We start from the raw sequence: 26,054 nt of genomic DNA on the forward strand, positions 1-26,054 counted from the left end.
CAAGAGCATAGTGAGTAATAGGGACAACAAGTTTATAAGCCTCTTTTGGCAAGATATTTTTAGATTGATTGGGACTGAGCTCACTACTAGTACAAGCTACCACTCGCAGACAGATGGACAGATTGATTAGAGAATTTTTTGGAAGTCATATCAAACTATAGCTTGTTGTTTAGCAAACATGTTTTACTCTACCGTGTAATTGATTTGAAACTAGCAATTAGTGTAGTATTAGGGTTTAGTAATGAAGTTGCATTCCTAATGGTGACCCATGTAGCTCTAATGTCCTTGGAGACCATGAGAACCTAAATAATGTAGATGATCATGATCTATATTTCAGGAATCCATTCCGTTACTATGATATGCACTTTGAACAGCTAAATATATGTTTTTAAATTTTGGAAGGAATTTGAATATCTTTTCCTACTTCAGATCTTTGATTTTAACACATTTTTTTGGGTAAAATTTTTCCTAATTTAAATGCCATGTTTATGTATGCATATTTTTATACTGTACCATATCCAGGTCTGTTTGATTTTCCATATCTCTTTTTTCTTCTGTATCTCTCTTTGGTAACTTAGCTTCACAATTACTAAATAAATGAAACATGTCGGTTATGTTTGGAGATTTTGATTAAGCCATTTGGCATTTAGTTAGAAATTTTGTGCTAAGCCCTTGGCTAGACTATTGGAATACATATTCAAAGATGTTGGAGAATTTACCTGAAACAACATAGGGCCCCCACAAATACAGACAAGTTAAGAGAAGTCCATTTTCAGGTTCTGCCCATTTGGTGCATATTTATATTAGTAAAATATTTCATTTTTGATTTGTTTGAGAAAGTACCTCCTGAAATAATTGTTTGCTTTTGATTCTTTTGTAATTTATTTTGTAGATAGAAAGGATCTTTAGGTCTTTTTAAATTTTAATTAAGGCTTTTTAGAGATGTTATTTGTTAATTGATGAGAAAATTGTATATTTTATGGATACCAATTGTTGGTATTAATCGGTGATTGAGAGGGGGGGTGAATCAGTTAAAACAGTTTATAAACAATAATATTCCAAACTGACCAGTCTGCAACTACCTTTTTCAAATTAACTTAAAGCATTGCATTAATCATGAAAGCAAGAACATTGAAGGAAAGAGATTTGCATGCATCAAATAAACATCACATAACACCAACAATTATACGTGGAAACCCTCGGTTAGAGGGAGAAAACCATGGTGGTGATAACCCACAATCTCTTTTACTGCAGTAAAAAGAGTGCCCAGTTAAGAGATTACAATCCTGTTCCTTCTGAGAACATCACCCTGTTAAAGATGACTGGTATCCTGTTTAAGAATACCTTAGAATCTGTTAGGATTCACCTTGCAAAGGGATTTTACACTTCCGTCATGGAGTGACCCTATTAGGGGATTTTACAAATAGAACTGGTTAAGGTTCACCCTGTTAGGGGATTTAATTTGCTGCAATTATTAGAGAGAAACAACACATTGATCTGATGATGACACTTTCCTGTCGAATAGATCCGCTCTGTATCTGCTTCAATCTCTGCTCGCCGATGCCTTCACCGATTCATAAGGAACCCTTCTGCACTTAGCTCGTTCTTCACCTTACTCTGATTTTCAATCTCAATTCACTCACAACTCCCACAACACTCAAAAATCAAGATAAAAAACATGTATATAGCTGTCTTCAATCTTGGTGCGAACTTTCCCTCCAAAATTCGAACTCAAAAATCATTCTATACGCCAATCAATTTGTTCCTCAAATCTTGCTGATTATATCGGTGGGACTATCTGTTCATGCAACAAATCTCGTCGGTTCTGCCACAAATCTCGCCGGTTCTCTAGCAAGCACTCCGACTTCAATTGACTCTTTCCAAATTTGTCAAATCCACATGTTAGCACGCCAAACATGCTGATGACTACGCATATCCTTTTCACTTCGCATACTTATCAATCACTATTATGATCTGTTACCGGTTGCTTCCTTTATATTGGTGAACCTGCTTCACTCAGCTCAAGTACCTGTTGCTTCCTGTAAACCGGTCTCTGCTCACCAGTGGAAGTCTTTAGTCCTTTGTTCCTCACCAATCCACTATAACTCTTTTCTGATTGGTTGTGATGACATTAGAGCCGGTATTTGCCATCAATGACAACCTCTAAGTACCTCAAACTTCATCATGCTCACCATGATACCAACAACTAAATGAAAGTTCAAATAAATATTTCTTAAATAAATATAATTTTTTATGTTCTATATTATTCTGTAATCTGTTGTAATGTCTTTCATATTAGGTTAATTTTTCTAACATTATGTTTCTAAAGGAAAATTGGTATAATGCTTTCACTCACAATGTTCTATTATTTTATTGCTTTTCTTAATAATGCTAAGGTTGGTTTTTTATGCCCCATACCAGGTCTAATTTCAATTAGGTGATGATAAACATGTTCTATTTGAAATATTAAAATGAATTTTGTTCTATTTTTCTTTAATGCTACTAATGGATGCTTATAATTGTGTAGGAGAAAGCTGGAGTTCATGAAATTGATGCTGGCGACTGTGAAACAGTTTTTCTCTCAGAGTATTAGTGTTTACTATTTTCTTAGTTTTAACCTTTTAAGTATGGATTAATTTAAAAGAAGGAGAATCCCAGATTATAAACTTATGCACAAGAAATACAATACTAAATGGAAGAAACAATTATTTAATAGATTCAGAGAATATTTCATCATCTTATGTTAAAATTGACTAAGTATCTAAGTTATAATAGAAAACCTTAATTGTTTAGGACTGAGATTTCTTGGCACTAGGTGGAGTTAGCAAAAGTCACCCAAACGCACCCACCCACTTAACCCACACTTTCTGCTGCCCTGAAACACAGTTGGATAGGATATACTCCGTATATTTTATTCTGCATTGACAGAAGTACAAACTTCCCCATCAACACCTTTGTCCAGTTGGACCTCTATAATCTATTCTACCTCCTCCCCTTCTTTTCTTTAGTTCCATGAGTTCATTAAAGGTTAGATCATCTCTATCTGCCTTCGGAAGAGTCTCATTTTCAGTGTGGGAAAGCATTAATTCATCAACCAATGAAAGGGGTGTCTCGTTAGCAGTCTAAAGAACCTCTCTTTGAATGAAAGTAGGCTGGAGTGGTCTAGAAGGAATACTTGAATCTGCTGTTGTAGGCTGCCTTTGACCATTATTTGGTTGTCTAGAAGAGCTGCTCTCTGTAATGTTTTTTTGGTTTCTCTGTGTTGCATCCTGATTACCCTAAGTATTCTTTGGCATACTTTGATTAAACTTTCCCAACAATTGAGACATCATATCAATCATAACATCAAATTTCATTCCCATTTTGGTATTTGGACTCAAAGAACGAGCTCTCTCCTTGCCTTTATCTGCCATGTTCTCCATTGTGTTTTCACCGTCACTAGGAGATTGTTGATCCATGCCTAAGATCTCTGAAACTGTTTCTCCCTTAGGAACTTGTGGCAGCTACCAATGTCCTTCCCTTTGTCCTCTGTTATAAAACCTTCGTGCCCTTTCACTCATAGAAAGTATGAGACTGATTGTGACTGATCACCACAGGCTGGCAGGATGTTTTGTGCTCTGATACCACTGTGATGTCCACCCCTGATTTTTTTTTGAAAAAACACTGAAGTTTCTGCATTGTTATTTCTTTTAATTTAATAAACTATGTTATGATTTTTCTTGTGTTCTTTCAGATTAGATGGAAGATGCAGAAAGGGTTTCATGTTTGTTTTGATTCATCATTTTTGACATACAAGAGATACATTGCATATTCAAAGAAGTGATTTCTCTTTCATAAGGAAAGTAAATAGTGCTAAGCATAGGAAATTAAAGAACTGATGGCAGATTACAAAAAAAGAGGGGGCTGGGCGTTCACCTCTCAAATCAATACATTAGCATAGAAGTATCTTCAAAGCTTTGGAAGGTATTTTACTTAACTCAACCAACATGTGCTAATACAAGATCAATAACCAGGTATATGATAGCAAACTGAAAATCAGACTTTCTGATATGAAATCAGACCTGCAAATATCCTTCAAAATGATTGTAATGCTAGGGAAAGTTACCCATGTTCAATCTTCAAAACCAGTAAACTTCACCAACAACAACAACTAATGTTTGAAAATGATGTTAAGGGCCTCCAAGCTCATAGATTTCAGACCCTTCAAGCTACAGATTTTAGGTGCCCAACAAAGAGGATGACTCAGAAATAAATTCTAGAACTAAGCTTCCACCTTCAACAATGCTATGAACACTTTGAAACTCCCAGTTGTTAAGGAAAGGTGATTTACAGAAATCTGGAAATGTATATCAGACCTAGAAAATGGCGTATTAACACCCCTTATGCGCACCAAGGGAAGCAAATCAACAAACACACCAAACCCCAAACACAACACACTGAAATCTGCAAACCCACTTCAAAGAACACTGAAAATCTTCATTCTAACTCCACCAAAACGATAGAAATCAGGAACTCTGTGAATACCAATTTGACCCTTGAAGTAGAATCAGTCCTTCCGGCTAGGGTGCATCTGTCACCACCGAAACCAGCAAGCAAAGATGAGGGTTTTCGTCCTCAACTAGCAGAAAGTTAAACCTGGAAACAATCCAGCAGCATATTGTTATATTGTCCAAGAAAAGATGTCCAAATGAGAGCCCAAGAGGTGATTATATAGGAGAGAAGTAAATTAGGGCAATTGAATTTGAAATTACATTTCCCTCTAAGAAACTTGCGCCCAATTCATGACATGTTTAATTTATTTCTAATTCTTTATGCCTCTCTGTAATGTCCCCTTTTCTAGGTGACATGAGATGAGCAGGGGTCGACCTACCATTCGAGTTCCCGTAGGTCAATGACATGGTTAGGGGACTCATTCTGAGGGTCATGGAGCTTTGCAGGGGCTCTATGAGCCGTTTTGGAACTTCAGACGACAGTTCCTACATTTTAGGGAGGTCTCCTATTTTTTAGGGAGAACTGGCAGTTGACTGAATGACCAGTTGGGGGACCAAGGAGTAGAGCAGAATCCTTTTGAGCAGTTACAGGTGTTTGAAGAGAGGTTCCTACTTTTTAGGGCGATTCCCTACTTTTTAGGAGGTTGTGGCAGTTTCCATATTTGAGGTTCCACGGGACCATACCATGGTTTCAGTTTCAGGAAGATTGGGTGTGTTTCCTAGTTTCTAAGAGCATCCCTAGATTTTAGGGATGGGACTGCCAGTTGGCCCATCTTGTCCGGCATCAGTCACAGACAGGTGACAAAGTCAGATTCATGTTTGATTGGTTATTTTGGGCTATTATTGGATTTATGGAATTATTTTAATATATTTAAATATTTCCTAAGTTGGCGATTAAATAAATTAAAATAAGGCTATGTATATAGCCATTTCGGAGTAATAAAGAGTTTTTGGCTTCATCTGGTTTGATATGCCTATGTGTTATAGCTCGTTGGAAAGGTCTTGAACTTTGTTACATGATTCTCACCTCCCGGAGTCTTTTTGGATGCTTGAAGCTATTTTTTCTCAATAAAGTGATATTTTTCTATAGTTTGACGCTATAATTGGGAAAGTGTCACTTTAATTATAAAGCACAAGCTTTATTATTCTTTAGGGTTCAACTTGCAAAGGGAAAGGAGTTATAAGGAGATGAAAACCTAATTGATAGCATCTTTGATCATTTTGAAACTTGCGAATTTGGGAATTGCTCTGGAAGAGTGATTTTGGTCTGGGACGTAAACCCCAGGTCTGAACTTGCTGGGACGTAGCCTTTAGCAGGAGTCGACAGTGGATTTATCTAGGATTGCACAAAGATTGTTAGAGGTAGAAGACACATCTTCTTGGCCTGAAGATTCAGCGTGCATATTGGGGGTTTCAACAGGGTGGCTGGTCTATTTCAGCTGGCACGTGATTTGCAGCAGTTTCCACGCCTCCTTTGCAACCATGCCTTGTTTGTATGCTGGCTTGAAGGGTTGTTTTCAACTTATTTGGTCTTCCTTGTTCGTTGCCAGTAATATTCCTCCATCTGGCATCAACCCAGATTGAGAATAGCTCCAAATAAATCTATGGATTCTTGCTGAATACAAAACTAGGTTATTTGCCTGGTATGATTTGCAGTATTTTCAGATTGCTTAAGTGTTCTTACATATGAACATTGTTTATTGTTTTATTTCACAGTTGTTGCTATTTATCAATTACTTTACTTATAACATCAAAACCCAAAAAGAAACAATCCCTTTTTGCAACTTTTGTCTATTCTATAAGAGCACCCTAAAATTACAAAAATACAGTATGTTTAATTAAGAATTTACAGAAGCAACAACAAAAGGATCCATTTGGGATCTTTTAGTGGTATCAGAGCCTAATCCTGCCAGCCTGTGGGGTGGTAATTGCATTCACTTGGTGTGATCGGATTTGGTTTTCAGTTGGACATAAAAAGAATCATCATGACAAGGTTATGTAAAAATAAACAAGCAGGAAGGGAATTTGATCAAACACCTTCAAAAAGTTCAAGACACACTAGAGGTACAACTACATCTAAAAGTACAAGGAGCCCCCCTGTTAAAACATTCAATGATACAGTCATAAGCAACTATCATGGGTTTTGCTCCCTTCCAAAAAAGCTATAAGATATGCTTACCTTCACCCAATTTATGGGTATTCCAGATGAAGCTGAAGATGCTATGAATTCATATCAGCTGCTAATAAAAAGAGAAGAACCGATTGACTCATCCATAAATGAGGTTTGTAAAAATCTCTATGAGGAATTTGATGAACATGCTACAAGGGATGAAGTGGTGCCTATGAATGTTGAAAACATGTCACAAAGGATGGCAACCTTTCTGATTTTTATAACAGCAGTCCTTCATATGAACACAATGATGATTCAAAGGTCATGGCACATAAGGAAGTTGTAGGAGGGATTTTGACAGTTGGCACGCAATATATGAGTGTTAAACAAGAGGGATGCAAGGGGAAAACAAGCCATAGCAACCCTGACTTTTATGACAGCAGTCTTGCTACTGAGCATAATCAAGATTTTGATGCTTTGGTGCATGAGGATGATGGTTGTGAGGGGTCATCTCATGCAAACACTCATTGTTTGGGTGTTACTGATGCTTTTGATATTGAAGATACATGTCATAATGAGTCTGATTTTTCAAATCAGACCTTAGAAGATGGGAACAAAACAGAAAATGTGCCTAATGGTGATGGTTCCGAGGAGAGTTTGACGGATGTGTGTGAGTCTATCTTGATAGGGGAGGTGTATGTTGAACTTGGCAAATCAGCAGCCTCTAGCATGTCATTCGAGCCACCCCACGAGGTTCATAACAAAAGTGATATAACTTCGCTTCCTCAAGATATGGCAGCCTTTGGTCAAGAAGAGAATAATGATTTGCATTCTAGACTTGAAGGTACACATGGTGCAATCATGGGTTATGATAATGTGAATAATACAATCCATCATAAATAAGATTTTGTGCATTTTGGGACAGCTGATATAGAGCAATCTCAGAGGATGAATGAAGGATGGTTGGCAAGAGCCAAGCAAGCCAAGTTGATAGCTCATCAGGCCAAGCTTCAACTTCAGCACATTCATTATACTCACCACCATATTGGTGAGGAACAAGAGCTATCTAATTCTGATTTTTCAGCTGATATTGGTTATTTTTTTCATGGCGGTGATGGAATTGATAATGAGGCTCATAGTGGACCAGCCACTAATGAGTTATCCTCGATTGGCATAGGTGTTCCCAATGTGCCTTTGATTTTGTCACCTCTTTCATATGATAAGGCAACGTTGTACTTATTGATTGGTGATTCATTTTTCTTAGATTTGACAGTCGGCTATGAAGATCAGCATGTAAGGGACTTCATTTGTTACATGGCTCAACAAAACATTTACTTAGCAATCTTTAATGAAGGCACATTAATTTGTGGAAATATAGGTAAAGTTACAACAACTGTCTGGAGGTCTTGGAAAAGTATTCAACACATTTTACTTGTTGGAAATTGGCTCATTGATGGATTCATATCAGCATTGATGGTTGGTAGTACTTGTGGCTTCAATTGGAGTGAAGTTCTTAGCTGGTTAGATGATGTTCAGGTTCACAGCAGCAATATGATGAGTATTAACATGATGGATGGATATGACAGTGCAAAGATTTTGGATCCTGGTATTGACATGTGTGGTGTATTTCTTCACTGGATCCATGAGGAGTTGTTTCACTTTGGGTATACATATGTTTATGTCAGAGTAGCGAAGCGGTTGGGTGAAGCAACGTTTATCAGATTGATATGGGATCCAGTGAATTGGTTTTCAACGTGTAGGTGCAGATTGCTTGAGGGCAAGCAATCTTCGGGAAGGGAAGATTGTAATGTCCCCTTTTCTAGGTGACATGAGATGAGTAGGGGTTGACCTACCATTCGAGTTCCCGTAGGTCAATGACATGGTTAGGGGACTCATTCTGAGGGTCATGGAGCTTTGCAGGGGCTCTGTGAGCCGTTTTGGAACTTCAGACGACAGTTCCTACTTTTTAGGGAGGTCTCCTATTTTTTAGGGAGAACTAGCAGTTGATTGAATGACCACTTGAGGGACCAAGGAGTAGAGCAGGATCCTTTTGAGCAGTTATTGGTGTTTGGAGAGAGGTTCCCACTTTTTAGGGCGATTCCCTACTTTTTAGGAGGTTGTGGTAGTTTCCATATTTGAGGTTCCACGGGACCATACCATGGTTTCAGTTTCAGGAAGATTGGGTGTGTTTCCTAATTTCTAGGAGCATCCCTAGATTTTAGGGATGGGACTGCCAGTTGGCCCATCTTGTTCGGCATTAGTCACAGACAGGTGACAAAGTCAGATTCATGTTTGGTTGGTTATTTTGGGCTATTATTGGATTTATGGAATTATTTTAATATATTTAAATATTTCCTAAGTTAGCGATTAAATAAATTAAAATAAGGCTATGTATATAGCCATTTTGGAGTAATAAAGGGTTTTTGGCTTCATCTGGTTTGATATGCCTATGTGTTATAGCTCGTTGGAAAGGTCTTGAACTTTGCTACATGATTCTCACCTCTCGGAGGCTTTTTAGTGGGTTTCGGGATGGCTAGTTCTGCGTTTTCCTTGTATCCGATTTCAGAACAGCAAGTAGTGTTTTTGGTTAGAGTGTGTTAGTGAATTCTTGAGATATGTACTTCATTCGATCTTCTTTCACATCTGCATCGTTGTAAGAATTGCTTTAGTAGTATTGACCAATTCATTCTATGCTGCATTTCCCGTTGAACAAGTGGAAGAGGATGGCTTAGCCGCCTGTATGTTTTGTAATTCAGTTTTGTCCTCCCACTGAGCAAGTAGTTGAGTGATATTGTCCACCTGTTGAGATATGCAGTTGAGTGATGGTTTTATGTAAAAGTCCTCCCGCTGCATAAGCGGTAGAGTGATTTGGTCTTTTTATGCTCTTGTTGCCTTGGCTGGTTTACCGCTAAGTTCTTGTTCTTCATCCCGCTGAAAAGTGGAAGGGGCTGGCTTGCTGCTCGGTATTATATTTGCATTGTAATTTCCAACAAATTAGTGAGCTAATGAACCCCTTATCACCGTATGCTCTCACCTTCCCACATTGGGCACTTGGTGATCAGAAAGTGAAAGGGTTACTTTTCAGTAGCATTGCGATTATATTTCCTAACTTTAACGGGTGCATTGTGTTGCTGTTGGAAATAAGCCACACCCGGACCGACGATGGACTGGTCCAAGAGGGGCTAGTAGCTCAGTGGTAGAGCACTCCAGCAGCATATGGAAGGTCCTAGGTTCGAGTCCTAGCTGGTCCATGTCTCAACATGGTATCAGAGCCAGGTTCAGGCTAGGAGCCCCAAGCACACGAGAGGTGTGGCTTAAGGGGGGTGTTGGTGTTGGAAATAAGCCACACCCGGACCGACGATGGACTAGTCCAAGAGGGACCAATAGCTTAGTGGTAGAGCACTCTAGTAGCGTATGGAAGGTCCTAGGTTCGAGTCCTAGTTGGTCCATGTCTCAACACATTGTACTATTTGTTGTGCTTGAAAACTGAAAAAATAAGTGGGAATATTACAAACTTCTTTCTAAAGACCCATTTACTTCCAATCACATTCTTGTCTTTCGGTTTGGGAACAAGTGTCCATGTCTTGTTCTTCTCTATCTGATCCAACTCCTCATAATTTGCATTAATCCAGTCATTATCCTTTAAAGCCTCTCTTACTGTTTTCGGCTTAATAGTAGAAATCAGACATAAATTTTCTTTGATTTTCCTCCTTGTTTGTACTCCAGCATTTTTATCTCCAATTATTTGTTCTTCTGAATGATTTAGCTTGACATACCTTGGAATAACCGGTTCTGGTGCTGTGCTTCCTGCTTCATGTTCTTCATCGCTCTCTGCATTTACCGGTTGAGCACCTATTTCTGCAACATTTTGCTCATCAGTCTTTTGCACTTCCGGTTCTATAAACACAAGTCTTTCCTCATCTTTCTTAGGCCTAGATTTGCTGGTCTCTGCAGATTTATCAGAGAGTTCATCTATCTTCACATTATCACTCTCAATGATCTTCTTAGTTCTTTTGTTATAACATGTAAATGCCTTACTCTTTGTAGAGTAATCAAGAAAAATGCCTTCATCACACTTAGCAGCAAACGTTTCAGTGTAATCATCTCTCTCAATATAACATTTACTCCCAAATTTTTTGAAATAACTTACACTAGGAGTCTTTCCATGCCATAATTCATAAGGTGTTTTGTTATTACCTTTTTTGACAAATACCCGGTTCAAAGTATAAATAGCAGTGCTGACTGTTTCTCTCCAAAACATCTTCGGTACTTCACCTTGAATCATCATGTTTCTAGCAGCTTCAACAACTGTTCTATTCATTCTCTCTGCTATCCCATTCTGTTGTGGAGTTCTAGGAGCTGACATTTGCCTCTTAATTCCCTGTTCATCACAGAACTTCACAAACTCATCAGAAGTAAATTCACCTCCCCAGTCAGATCTCAAACATTTTAGATTCTTCCCGGTATCTTTCTCAACAAGAGCTTTAAATGCTTTAAACTTACTAAATGCCTCAGACTTTTCTGTCAAAAAAGTTATCCACATCATTTTGGAATAATCATCAGTAAAGATCATAAAATACTTATCACCAAAATAGCTCTTAGTCCTTATAGGACCACAAAGATCAGTATGAACCAAATTAAGAATATTCTTTGAAGAGAAAGACTTACTCTTAAGAGATACAAAGGTCATCTTACCCATCTGACAATCCTTGCATAACACATTGTTTGGTTTCACAAGCTGGGGCAAACCTCTCACAATACTTGACTTACTAACTTTAATCAAATTGTCAAAATTGACATGACAAAATCTCTTGTACCACAACCAACTGTCTTCAATCTTCGCCACCAAACAATCATTTACATTAGTATTTAGATGAAATAGATTACCTCTAGTCTGCTTCCCAGTAGCAATCAATTCTCCATTATTTCCAAGATTCCCGCACACTCTACTTTTGAATTCAAGTAGATATCCCTTATCATTAAGCTGTCCAACACTCAAGAGGTTATGTTTTAGTCCTTCAACCCAAAAGACATCATCTGCATTACTCTTCCCATTTAATGAAATTGATCCTTTACCTTTAACCATGTAGGGAGAGTTATTACCAAATCTTACAACACGTCCATCAAACTTTTCAAGGGATAAGAACTTACTTTTGTCACTGGTCATGTGGTGTGAGCAACCACTATCTATTATCCATTCATCGCTGTTATCCATGTGAGACACCAAAGCCTTCTCATCAGTCAGATCCTCCTTCACATCAACAAATACTATCTCCTCATTGTCATCTTCTTCCGATTCATCATCGTGATAACTTAATGATGAATGGATAGTACCAAACTGGTACTGAGAGGGGGGGGGGTGAATCAATATAGACAAAAACACAATCCTAAACCGGTTTGTCAGCAGACACTGTGCTTTGGCAGACAAACAGTAACACCGGTCTTAAACAGAGTACAACCGGCAAAACCCATAATAACTGAGACAAGCATAAACCGGTTGACACTTATCTTTTCATACAATCTAATACTTCATATCCATTTCACCCTAGTGCATGAACAGGTAATCTATCATCAAACATATATAAACAGCTAGATCAACATGATTTACCTTCAGACACAAATCACTTAAACCATCACATGAATAACACCACAGATGACACACAAATTTTTTTCACATGGAAACCCAACTGGGAAAAACCCCGGGGGGGGTGAATACCCACAAGCTATTTTTGAACTCTTTAGAAGTCCACTCTGTTAGGAGCCTTGTCCGGTTAAAGACTGATACAATAGGTTCTGTTAGGAACTGATCTTGTTAGGGATCAACCGGTTAAGGGATGGCTAGAATACCCGGTTAAGGGTTAAACCCTGTTAAAGGTTACCTTGTTAGAGGATTTCAAGAACTCAATGGTTTTGAGTCACCCTGTTAAAGGATTTATAGTAAGCCGGTTAAAGCTACCCTGTTAAGGGATTTCCCAACTATTGAAGTGGTTAGAGATCAACAGGTATTACAATGATCTGGTAACAACACTCAATGCCAATGCAGATCCGCTTTAGCTCCTCTCCACCTTTTGCACTTACACTCTGCAGGTATCACTTCTGTCCTCTGGTCTAGCAAGAATCACGTATCCCTTCACTTGGATACACACACACAACTTTTGCCAACAACCGCAGAAAGAAACACAACATCGACCTTATAGGAAACAGATAGGTCGGTAGCATAAACCCTAAACCCTAAACCTGTTAGGTTAAGCAATTCAAACGGTTCAATCTTGACAGTTGAGCACATTGCATTAAATGCAACAGTTTTGAACCAATCTCAAGATGCTCTCCATTGTTCGTTTTCCACCGCTTTCATGGCAGCTGATAACCCATCACGCGTTTTCACCGTTTACAGACTTCGCACATTCTCGAGGTAGATAGGAACAATCTCCTTCATGCAAGATCCTTCACGCGCACAAGGCTGACGTGGCAACACGATCTGTTCTTCGTTACAATGCTAACTCATCACACAGGCTTGAAGTACTTCAACCGGAAACCCTGAAGTTGAGACTACCAACCGGTAGTCATACAAAGCTTCCATGTACCGGTTCCCATAACCACATGCCAGGTCACCTTGAACAAACACACCGCTTCACTTTGGCACATATACCGGTTCTCACATATATTGGTTCTTGGTAACATACCGGTTCTCTCTTCTTCAGGATATTGACATCAATGACAACATACAATGTCATCATGTCCTCATACCGGTTCACATAATGCCAACACATTGGTCAGACCTTTGTCCACTGCAACATAACAATGTTTCTTGCCTTTTCCTTTGAATCTCCTAAACTTCTCTTTCTTATCAGTTTTAGGGCAGTTAGCAGCTATGTGTCCAATTTTACTACAAGAAAAACACTTCAAGGGTAATTTACCTTTATCTTTACCTGTTCCTCTAGGGAATCTTTTATCCAGTAATGCATCAAGTTCCATCAGATGATCTTCATCATCACCATCACCTCTACTACTGCCATGAATAGACCTGGAGTCATGATTATGACAAACATCTTTTCCTTTCCTTGCTGATGTACCGGTTACAAAAGCCTTAAAAGCAGATTCAAAAGGTTTGGAAACACTAAAATCAAAACTGTTTAGTTCAAATGCAGTTAACTTTCCAATTAGAAAATCAACAGTGACTTTATCTTTTGAAATGGATCTCAGTTCTTGAATAGTAGACACTCTGATAGAATACTGCGGTAAAAGAATTCTAAGCATTTTACTAACAATAGTATCATCTTCAATCTTACCCTTGGCACTCTTTATACCACCTACAACTTCCTTAATCCTTTGTCCATATTGAGCTATGTTCTCACCGTCAACCATTTTCATATCATCAAATTTTCCACTCAAACTCTCTTCCTTTGCCCTTTGTACATGTTCATCTCCTCCATAAATTAAATTAAATTTCTCCCATACCTCATTTGCAGTTTCTAATCCATGAACATCAATATACTCAGAGTCAGACAAAGTACTGACAATTGCTTCAAGAGCCTGAATGTTTTCCTGCTGTTCTTTGAGTTCATCCGATGTCAATGGACTGGTAGTAGGAGCAACATACTTGGTTATCACATGATTCCAATATTGTGAACCCATTCCTTTAATGTAGATCTTCATCTGATCACTCCATATCCGGTAGTTGTCCTTGGTAAACTTGGGACCCTCCTCCATCACCTTTCACAAATCCTTCCTTAAAGTTGTTAGGCTTTCTGCACATAGAGGACCAACGCTCTGATACCAATTGTTAATCTTAGAGGATCCGGTTAATACTGAGAGGGGGGGGGGTGGTGAATCAGTATTAACAATAATTTGAAATTAGAAACTCAGACTCATAAAACTTTCACCAAATCAAATATAGATCAACATTGGAGTCATTTACCAGTACCGGTATCTACTGATAAACATCTGCTAAACTGATATATCAATGTTGCACATTAAGTGCTTTATTAACCATGCATAAACTGAAAGTAAAGCAAACCATCACATCAAAAAAATTCACCATATGAACACCATGATTTTCACGTGGAAACCCAAATAGGGAAAAACCAAAGTGGGAATTGGTACCCACAAATATTTTGCACTCTTTCGAAATGCGCCCTGTTAGGAGCCAAGCCCGGTTAGAAGCTTACAATGATGCCCTGTTAGGATCAGACCCTGTTAGGAGTCACCCGGTTAAGGGATTTACCTCAGTCCTGTTAGGAGCTTTGATCTGTTATGATCAACCTCACAAGAGGATTTAAAACTCAGATATTGAGTCACCCTGTTAGGGGATTTTACAATGTGAGGCTTGTTAGGACCTACTCGGTTAAGGGATTTTAGTTGCTGTAATTGTTAGAGAACAACAATGAATGATCTGTGTATAGCACTCAACTGCTTGCTTGATCAGATCCAATTAAGTTCTATGTCTGCATCACTCTGGCAGATCTTCTCACACACCCTGGTTCGGCTTCACACACTTCTCAAAATCACTGACACTTCAAAACATCAACCTTATCGACATAAATAACCTTTACAACTAGGTCGGCATCAAAACCCTAAGACTTACTACAAAGATCATCATAGATCTTTACAACTCATTACAGATCATCATATGGATCATTAAAATCAATTACAAATCAATATCAGTCGTTGAATGATCATAAATCATCACAGAAAGTCGATCTGGTAACCCTTAGTTCATTCCGCTAAGCACTTTGCACATTCCCAAGAAATTCGCTCTCCAAATGCACCAAAACATCTTTCAAACACATCACGCGGTTTGTGCCGCATTATCATCAACATGTGAACTTGATGTAAATCACCGCCAAACCAAATATCATTACTGGTCAAGAGAATTCTTTACCGGTTCTTAAACCCTGACAAAAACTCAATAGAAATTATAAACATAACTTCCGATTGTCACAACATGATGCCGTTCCGGTCAGATACATGTTACAATGATAGAAACTTACATTCAAAACCACAAAGCCTCAATCATCACCAATCGCCAAATACAATCATAATATTTCCTCGTTTTCTGGTTAAGGTCTTAATTCTTAGTTTCTTGATTCTTTACCGGTAAGCCCTCTCTTGTAGACCAAAAGCTTTAGATGACACAATACAACATAAGTAAACATCAGTAGACATGAATAAACATTAGTTGCCATCAATGGCAACATAAATAACTGATCAAAGTCATCCATCATGCAATCCCAATCTCTTCATCACAATGTCATATCAAACAATCTTGTACCGGTTCATTCATCATTCTCCATCTGTATCAGTTATGCCAAACATGCCAACATAAATTTGCGACCAAACCCTTCTAACTTAATTCTGATATGAAATTGCAGAGGTCTGAAATATAAAGCTACAGACAAGAGAATGATGCTAATAACCCCAAAATGCTTTCCCAATCGAGACAGTTCTCTTCCAAACCCTAGCAATATATCCATTGATGAAAATATGCCATTATAAACTTCAGATCTGAATTCCTTTGTCTTCAATCTGCAATAAAAAAATTTCAAAGCCTAGTTGATATGATAATCTCCTTTCAAACCCTAGCTGTTTGAAGCTCAATAATCACCATAAACCTGCAATAAGCCAAATGATGAATCCTGGACAAATCTACCTCTCAATGTGGAGTTGGGTTTCTATCCAATCCACTTATTTCCAAGGGTTTCTGTCCTCAGAATTGACTGAACCTGTCAAGACCAGCTGATAATGGAGAAATTTCAAGTATCACAAATCAACATAATAAGCTTAGGAGGTGATAGAGTAAGTTTTATAATACCTCTTTGCACAACCCTGGACCCCAAAATCACTTTATATGATTTTAAATAATTTCTCTCCTCTCTGAAAGGGGTCGTCCCACTCCTAGGCATAAAATATTTTATTTTCTTAAAATTCACTTTGCCTTTTCTTTTTTTTTTTTGAAGTCACTTTATGCAATTACCCTTTTATTTTTTTAAAGTGACTTTTATAATATTATTTTATAAAGTGATTGTTTTTAATATTATTGTATAAAGCTCGTTAAATAATATTATAATCTTTTATTTCTCCATGGACAATATATCAATTCCAGCTGATCATTCCTTACACCTCCAAATTAGCCTACCGGAATGATGGAATAGGCTAATCGTATCTCTGAGTGATCACTATGGAGAAGGGGACATTACATAAAATCATGCATAAATAGCTGATTCTTTGTTTTATTTACATTATAATATGGCACGTGTGTTTTGTATGAGCATTGATAATGTCTGGATGACATTCTTTTCTATACGTTGGGCTGATGTACATCGTATGTCCTTAATCAAACCTTCCATTTTCTTTGTTTGGCATTTTGATCTTATCTTCCTAGCATTTTCTAAAACCAAATTATTTTTTAATCAGCATATATTATTTTTGATGACAAACAATCCCATGTGAGTCTTTGTCACTCCAAAGATATTTATGCTGGCCTCTAATGCTGAACACAGCAGTTATACAATGTAGAAGCTTGTTTTAACATGTTGTCTCAGTGTACTGAATAGGGTTGACAGTGATTTGTTTGTGAAATTTTAATTGCAGGCACTTTCTTCGTGATATCTATGATGGCCAGTTGTTTGTTAAGCTGAAGAAAGGTGTTAATTTGCCTGCCATGGATCCATGGGTATACTCAAAACTTCTAACTTTTTCTTTTGCTTTAAGAATTCTCTGGTATTTTATTTCTCTTCTATTCAAGTATTTTTTGCAGTAGTTATTTCAATTTTTTTTCCTCACCTCATTTGCAAGAATATAGAGTTAAAAGAGATTGCATCTATGCAACATTGTACAAGCTTTGGGCACAAGTAAGATAATAGTTTCAATCTATCTATAGAAACTTAGAAAGTGACTTGCCTTTAGGGATGTGTCATACAACAAACAAATTTCTCATCAACACCACACTTTCATAGCTCATCACTCTTTAGCTCAAACAATAATGACATCTTACATTTGACACACCTCGTGTCTTTCACAAACATATGATTTTCAAGTTGTAGCCAAATCCATAAGTCACCTGTCTGAAGTAAGACATATGTCAGTTATCTATAGATCTTTATGCCAAAATAAGTTGATTCATGTATATGGAACACTATAATTTAAATATGAGTTTTAATAAGTTGATGATTTGACATTAACAAATATGAGTTTTAAACCTCATAAAATGTGCCTTAGAGAAGAAAACTATGAATTTTTGAGTAAAAATTTGTAGGGTTTGTCAATTTTTTGAAAGTTGAAAAATTGAGACAACACTATCTATTGGGCATCTAGGCTCTTACTTGTGCAAGATTCCTAAGACTCCCTAAAACTTCAATCACAACTAAACTGTTTAAGCACAAGATAATCCTGTATATGTGTTGTTTCTGGATTAAGATTGTGTCTTTTGATGCAAATAAAAACAGTCTTAATTGAGAAACAACACACATACAATATTATGGATTGTGGAAAGCTGATATCATTTAACAAGATAGTCCTTTGAATATAGAAGAAACCCTAAATAAATTTATGAACATTATTATAGTACCTTCAGACATGGATTGAAACTTTGCATCAGAGTATTAATAGAAGGATGTAGACTAAAGTTATCATGTTCCAGATATCAGTACAAGCTATTTCAGCAGAGAGACTGAAAACTTTTCCATTTATATCTTAAATTCTGGGGAATCATCCTACAAATTTTGAATAATTCAAGTCTGGGTCATTACAGTGGTATTAGAGGTGGTGATCTTGCCAGCCTGTTGAGGAGACTTCAAAATTGATTTCAAATGAGTTGTAGGAGTGTAGAAGATGAGATGATTGAGGAATTGGTGTTGGGATTGAAATGGACTATCCAAACAAGTGATAGGAATTTAGCCAAATGGAGTGAGTTAAGTGCTTAGCTAAAAAGGAGAGCAAAGGTAAATGAAAAAGGGTCTTCTAGTTGTGATGTTCCCTAAATGAATCCCTCTTTCTAGGCTGATTGATGAAAGGTAAATTGAAGATGAGAGTTCCAATATAAGCCGGTTATGAAGATTCTTATAATTCAGTTGTATGCAGTTTGAAAAGGAATGTTTTTTATATACAATATAAATGCACAAAACATATGTCGAGCCTCCAAAGTAATACTGATTGGGCTGTGACAGTGATGTGATTCCTGTTCCACTCTATGTTTTTCCGATTCTGAATGTATGCCTAGCTTCTTATGCCCTTCGATACAGATTGGACTTTAATCTTGATTCTTTTGACAACGAACTTGATTCTCTGGATCCCTTCAGCTTTTAATCTGAAAACCTCTATGATTGTCCTCTCTTCATTTGGCATGACCCCTCTCCCTAAGTACCTTTTGAGTAGATGCATACCTTAGTTTGCAATCTTCCATCACACCTTTTGGTGTTAGAGTAATTAATGTTTGTTAGTTCGTGCCTTTTCATTATTATGTGCTCCTTAAGCAATCGTGTCTCTTCTTCCTTAATCTCATTGGTTCCTTTATTATTATCAATCTATCTTCTTTAATTTAATCGCTTATAAGCACGCCTTAATCATTGTTGTTAACCTATCCTCCTTAATCTATATGAATCATGTCCTAATTAATATTGGTCTTCTACAATAGCAAAACTGTCCAATTTTGTCTCTTAGAGACTTCATGAAATTAGTTTGTGGGCTGCAAGTGTGGGGATATTACTGTTGGCAAGAGACATTCAGTGATGATCAAATGTTGTCATTGATGGCAACTAGCAACTTGAGTTAGATATCCAATCCGCAGTTTATAATTCCTTCATTCTGGAAGATTGATTGAGGTCCAGTGAGGTCCTGTAAGAAGAACAGTGTATCCGGCATAGTGTGCAATTTGGTGGTCAGCGGATTATTTTGGTTGAGTATTTTGCTTTGCGGATATGGGAGATGTATTGTGGATATGCAATTTACCTTATTCCAGGATTGTGGCCTTTGGTGTTAAGTTGGTGTTGGTTGGAAGATCCGGTAGACGGTTTTTCTGGTATAACAGTGTTTTGGTGCAGTAGTGTGTGAAGATTCGTTGTTCGGATCATGCGGAGTAATTTTGATGGTTTGTGAATTCGAGGTCAATGAGATGACATATGGGAAACATGTGGACATCTTGTTTTGGTCTGTTTAGTTGTTTTTGGATCAGATTAAGCCGACTTGGGTAACATGTTTCATGTTGCATGTTATGCGGCTTTTAGGCCAATATGGAATTGATTTAATTTGATGGTGCAAATATATTAGTTCGATTGATATGATCATTTGACATGTTGATGGTGATGTAGGAAGTGTGTATGAGCGATTGTGCGCAGTTGGGAGATTTGTGCTCCGGTATGTGACAGAGCAAAGCAGAACAAAGCAGTGTGTTAGAATAGTGGCAGAAGACTATTTGTGCTTAACCGGAATTGCATTTTGGCATTTGTAGATGCTATCCATCAGTTCATTCAATCAGTTATCATTTGTAATCTGTTGTAAGACAGTGAGTCCTTCGAGGGTTGTAGCCCTCTATTGTAATTGAGTAGTGAGCTCTAGGCAGTGTGTCTGAATGCATGTGCATTCCCCTTGTAATATTATTATACTCCTGATCACATTATTATAATATTGTGGGTCTCAATCCCATCGTAGTTTTTCCCTTAACCGGGTTTCCACGTAAAAATCTTGGTGTTATGGTGTTGCTAATCTTGGCTTTGTGTTTCTGCACTTACTTTTCTTCATTTGCATAAAGTGGTTGTAGGATCTGGTTATTTGTTATTAAAGTTAAATTTGTTGAACACTGATTCACCCCCCCCTCTTAGTGTTCCCTTGATTCCAACAATTACAGTCTCCCCCTCTTGAACTAGCTGACTTCACACCTGAGGCCATTGGCGACGCATTCAATATCCCCTTCCCAGATAACCCCATTGCAACAACCATAGATGAAGCACAAGTTGCATATGACTTGAACCCTGCTAAATGCAGGACATTGATAAACGAGGAATGGTATAAGGAGAGAAGGCCTCCGAGTATTAGAATTGGGAAAAAGACCCCCAGAAGTGACTTTCACAATGAGCATGGAGATATGGTCACCTTGCTCAGCCGGGTTATGGGACTCCCCTAATCTAACTTTTTTGAAGAGTGGATGTTCTATTTTACAAAGCAGGTCTTCGTCGGGAAATCCAAGTTCGACTGGGCCCAGATCATTAGTGACAATATCCATACCCAGTTGGTCGAACTTGAAGAGAAAAAGCACTTCACCATGACCTCTTACCTAGTTTATATGTTCGCTTGACACCAGCCACTGCTAGGGTTGATCAAGAAGGGTGAAATTGGGAACGGGCCCAATCAGGTAAAGGTGTACGACTGCTATCCGTAACTACATTATCATGACATAGCTCAGTGGGAAAAGAACAACCCTGCTTATGCTATTGGTCAGTATGAGCGTGTCAATGACGCCTTCACAATGTGCCTAGTCAGGCTGATGCAGGGGGGATTACATATAAGGCTCTTAGAGCAAGCTACCATTTTGGTACAAAGGTACGACGCCTGGTTTATTCAGTTCCCTAGGTTCTCCTATATCTGGATAACTGGCTTTGAAGGAGCTCCTTTCCGACTTCCACGCTATCCAACCAACAAAATAATTCTTCTGGAAGTTGCAAGGCAAGCACGTCCGGCGAATAGTTTACTCAGAGACAAGAAGCAATCCGGATTCACCTTCCCTATGATTTTGGGTAACCTTGATGTCCATTTAAAGAATCCAGCACATCCCGATGAGTCACTTGCTGAGTTAGCCTCTTATGGCCTACAGGAACATTTCCCAAGGAAATGTTTTGATCATGACAATTTGGCAAAGAGAACCTACGACAAGCGCTACAGAGAAAAGGAATCAATTGAAGACTATTGGAAGACTTGTTTTGATGACTATGAGGTCCGACGGAGTGAATATTCAAGGTTAAGTGTGCAGCAAATGTGACTTTATGAATACCGTCGGGTATTGGATCAGGTAACAAATTTTGGAAATTGCTTGCAAGTTCGGGAGTTTGAGGCAGTAAGATATCTCTTACCGGGCATCGATTGGTCACAGGATCCAATCACTGACTTTGAGGCAGTTATAGCATCCCCGGGAAGGTACATCGATCATTGGCTACACCAACAGATTGAGCGGCTAACTCGTGAAGGAGTTCAGTTCACCTACCATATGATGGGTAGTCTTGATTCTCAGTCCTCGGAAGATGAGGGAACCTCAAGTGCACCAAAGGAGGAGGTTGAGAAGCCCGAAAAAAGGAAGAAGGCCAAAGCTAGCAGAGCGACTTAGACATCTAAAAGGACAAGAAGGGAGAAGATCCCTATTAGAAGACCAGAGGTCACTTCATCATCAAAGGACCCCAGTTCCGATGATGATGTAGTTGAACTTGATTATATACCTGCTCCGCCCTCCTAGAGCGATGTTGATGCATTCGAAGCTGATAATCCTCCGGCACAAGACGAGCTAAATACAGAGGTGAAGATCATTGATTTTGGCGAACTTGAAAATGAGATTGAGGAAGGCGAAATTCCGTCCAATCAAGGGGCTGATGTACATGGACTCACTCAAGGGAGTCGGCATGAGTTGCAATTGCATAGTACCGACAAAGATGACACCACCATTGAAGGAGAACGAAGGGCGGATGAGACCCACGAGCCTGACAGAACTGAGGAGCAACCACCACATGGGGATACCTGATAGTTGTTCAGAGAGGTAGGGGAGAACTTAGCTGTAAGCAAAGGACTGGACACTTCCTCCACTCCTCCTATAACAGATCAGCTATGGATATGCAATGAACCAGCTGAAAGCATTAAAGAGAGAGTGGGAATTTGACCATAGCATCTGGGCAGACCATACCTCAAGACTGGTTAGTTGCTCGTGCATAGCGAAAGGCAGCCACCAAGCCACCTATCGACTTGGAGGACATTTTCTCTCGCAAAGGGGAAACAAAGTCCAAAGGGAAGAAAAAGCCTAAGACCTACTCTCGAAATACCAAGGATGAGCAGAGGAACCGCACCATCCATATCGCCACCCTGCTTGTCGATAAGCCAGCAGATCAAATTGCGCTGGCCGATTATAGCATTACGACTGTCCCAATAGGACGAGCCAACAAAGAGTAGGGAAGGGAGGAGTTCAAGGACTCCGTGCAAAACATGCTCAGGCAACTCGACAAGATAACTGCTGAGAGAAACATGTACTAAGTTCGTGTTGAGCAGGCTGAGGGGTACGTTGATCACTTGTTGAGACCATTGCATCATGCCCCCGAATCCCATGTTCCCCCATCAGCATTGGCGCAAAGGACTACAACAGAGTTCGAAGGAGTACGGGATACCGCCAAGGCTATCAAAGAATGGATTCGAGACATTAAAGAAAGGGGATAACTGATCATTGAGGATGTAAAAGAAATGGCCCACCACCAAGAGACCATTTTGGTCAAATTATTCGAGGTAAAGCGGGAATGCCTTAGGGCTCATGAGGTCGTTGCTACAACTCTTCCCCTCATGAGGGCTCTTTTCTGGACCCATGCATAGATTCCTACATTGTTTGCCATCCTAGATCCATATGACATCAACACTCTTAAAGAATGGTACTGGACCATCAGGATGAAGAATGACATAAAGGCCACCATTAATAAAGAGCAAGAGATATGTGAGGAAATTTTGAGGGACATGAGACACCTTGGTGGCCGGATTCTCCGATCAATGGTTTTGGGCTGGAAAAATAGTTTGTCCGATGACCAAGTGCAGCCGGATTGGGAGGATAGATTGAGGATGGATAAGGTTGCCTACTCCACGGAGGACCTGGAGTTTGCTAGCGGGTTATATTCGGACATTTTGTGTTTTGAAGCTCATCGATCTGACTGGAAAGATGGTTTAAAGAATGTAGATCGTCATTTAGAGGGCATGCAATATAAGATACGTCATCCTCCTATGCCTCAATTCATGGTGCTGTTCCAGCTGTGCATCAGATTTCAAGAGTATGTTCGGGCAGAATGTGCGGCAGGTCGAGACCTCTGGAAAGAATATTTGAATGCCGAGGATGAATTTCTAGAAAAGGGGTCTGTAGTAGAAAAAGAAAAAGTGCCTTCATAAAGTGCATATTTCTTTTAAAATCTAAAAAGGCACTTTGGCCATAAAGTTCATGTTTAACTGCTAAGTCAGCTGTAAATTTTGAGCTCCGTGCATGTGCACTTTTTGAGCGGCTGTTGGTAGTTATTAATTGCCTTTTTTAGGTAGTTATTGTTCCTCCTTGAATGGTTGTTCATATTTACCTCCTATTTATGGGCATGAGTACTTTGTTGTACAGATGAATCTGGGCCACTTGTTTTGTTTAAATCTTGGCCATTCATCTAATTCTGAAACTCTATTTAAAGGAGCTGGTTTTCCCTTATTTTTGGTAAGAAGTCTAAGATTGTTGCTGAAGCTTTGGCGAAATCTATGCAGAATTAATGGAAATTGAAGCTGTTTCATTTCTTTGTGAGTGCATGGACTCCTTCTTCACCATTTAATATTCTTGTTATGTATTTTGTTTTCAGATAGTATTTTTAGGATAAACATTTGATAGAAGCCTTGGTGTTCATACCATTAAGGACTGGCTGATTGTCACTCCCCCTGCATGGTTATTCTGAATCCATTTATATGCTCAATTCGGTTGTTAAACATCAAGTGAATGAATGTCAAAATTCTGCATTTATGTTTAGTAGCATGAAAATTTAGTTCCCCTTGAAGATTGCACTAGATTTTACAGCATTGTGCCTTTTTTAGCTGTTAATGTTAAATTTGGTTTTTTGGAGGTTTCTGTCTGTTTTCCTGAACATGTTATCTTAGATAATTAATCAGATTTTCTCTATCTCTTTTCCCCTTTCCTCTTTTTCCTTTTTTTTTACCAAGAAGAAACCCTACAGTCAAGCTGAGATAGTATCAATCTAACTGAAATCAACTGATATAGGACTGTTAAACTTTAGGGAACTCACTCGAAGTCGTTCATCTAACCTTAAGTCCCTTTGTGTTTCCAGCAAAACACATCAAACCACTAAGTTATCCTGCAGTCAAGATCTGACAACCGAAACATTGAGGTAATCCCCATTGATCAATTAAAAACAGCACTAGGGATTTCCTTATTTCAAGAGAGGATAGGATTCTTAGTATTCTATTCTGCGTTGGCCGGATGGAACTGTAGTAATGCGATTTCAGACACGTCAACAGATAGGTTGGCTAATTTTGTCATTTTTATGCCATTTCAGCAGTGTTTACAAGGATGGATATTGTCCTAGCCAATATATGGTGGTTTTGTAGTTGTGTTGATTGATTAGAAGATTTGAGGAGATTTATTGATTGATAGAGGAATATCATTTGAAAGGGATAGACTAAAGGCTTAGTGAAATTTATGTAAATCGCTTGGGAGCACAAAGATAAATTGGTATATGGAATTATTGATAAGATTTCTTATTTCTTTTATTTGCTAGTCAAGTCATATATATAGGTCGTGAGAAATAGTCTTCTATGCATCAACAAAGAATGTAGCTTCATGAGTCATAGTAGTTAAGATCATAGTGCTAATAATAGAGATAAGTAGAATTTGGAGCCCACAGAATCTGCATTGAGATATTTCCCTCTGCTACTATCTCTTGACAAAAAAACTTCTCACAAAAAATTGTCTCATTATGACACAATGTAGGGACCAACATTCATAGGAATAGAACCGTTACATGCTTTGATATCATATTGAAAATGGTATAGCAAATAAAAGTGAAATCATTATAGATTACATCATAAAACACATAAATATACGTATTCAATGGAAATGATTTTACTAGGTTAACTTTTGCATTTTATACATTGGCTTATAAAGCCTGTGGTTACCTATATAAAAAATTTCTCCACCCAACCAGTTACCTCAAACTGACATTTGTTTTATTTATATACTAACAACTATTTATATATTTAATACTCTAAAGTTCTAAACTATATTTTATACTAACCTATTATATTTGAACATTTTTTTATGTAGTCTTGGTCTATGTCTTAAAAGGGCTTACCAAGATTGAGTGTCAACATTATTATATAAAGCTGTTTGATTAAGTTAATATAGCTGAAACTTCATAAGAATTCACTTATAGATTTTCTTCACAAAATTATTGATGTTCTTAAATTATACAGGGAACAAGCGATCCCTATGTGGTCATGCAAATTGGTGATTGTGTTGTGAAGAGCAAAACTGTATGGGCGTACGTATTTCTCTTTTCATGATCATGTTATATCTTATTTTAAGGAATATTTAACTTTTTTGTTCTTGTGATTGCTATGTGTACTGTCCTACCCCTGTACTGCACTAAATTTTCACTTTCCCAAAATGAGTAATATTGTCAGACAGTTTGCTTGGTAGGTCTGATTGATGTTTTCAATGTTTATATTCAAGGAATAAGTTATCTTAT

The 26,054-nt window shown here is 38.2% G+C and overlaps 1 protein-coding gene across 2 annotated transcripts in view; it reads left to right on the plus strand.

The window, feature by feature from the left end:
* Positions 1–26,054, plus strand: part of LOC131057374 (uncharacterized) — a 339,223-nt gene that overhangs the window by 12,054 nt on the left and 301,115 nt on the right. For both annotated transcript variants that reach the window (XM_057991535.2, XM_057991533.2), the window contains exons 2-4: positions 2,528–2,586; positions 17,191–17,272; positions 25,780–25,847. In XM_057991535.2, coding sequence (XP_057847518.2) covers positions 2,528–2,586; positions 17,191–17,272; positions 25,780–25,847 — 209 coding nt within the window. The remainder of the gene's footprint in view (positions 1–2,527; positions 2,587–17,190; positions 17,273–25,779; positions 25,848–26,054) is intronic.

The sequence above is a fragment of the Cryptomeria japonica genome, chromosome 5, assembly GCF_030272615.1.
Source record: "Cryptomeria japonica chromosome 5, Sugi_1.0, whole genome shotgun sequence".
Classification (NCBI taxonomy): domain Eukaryota; kingdom Viridiplantae; phylum Streptophyta; class Pinopsida; order Cupressales; family Cupressaceae; genus Cryptomeria; species Cryptomeria japonica.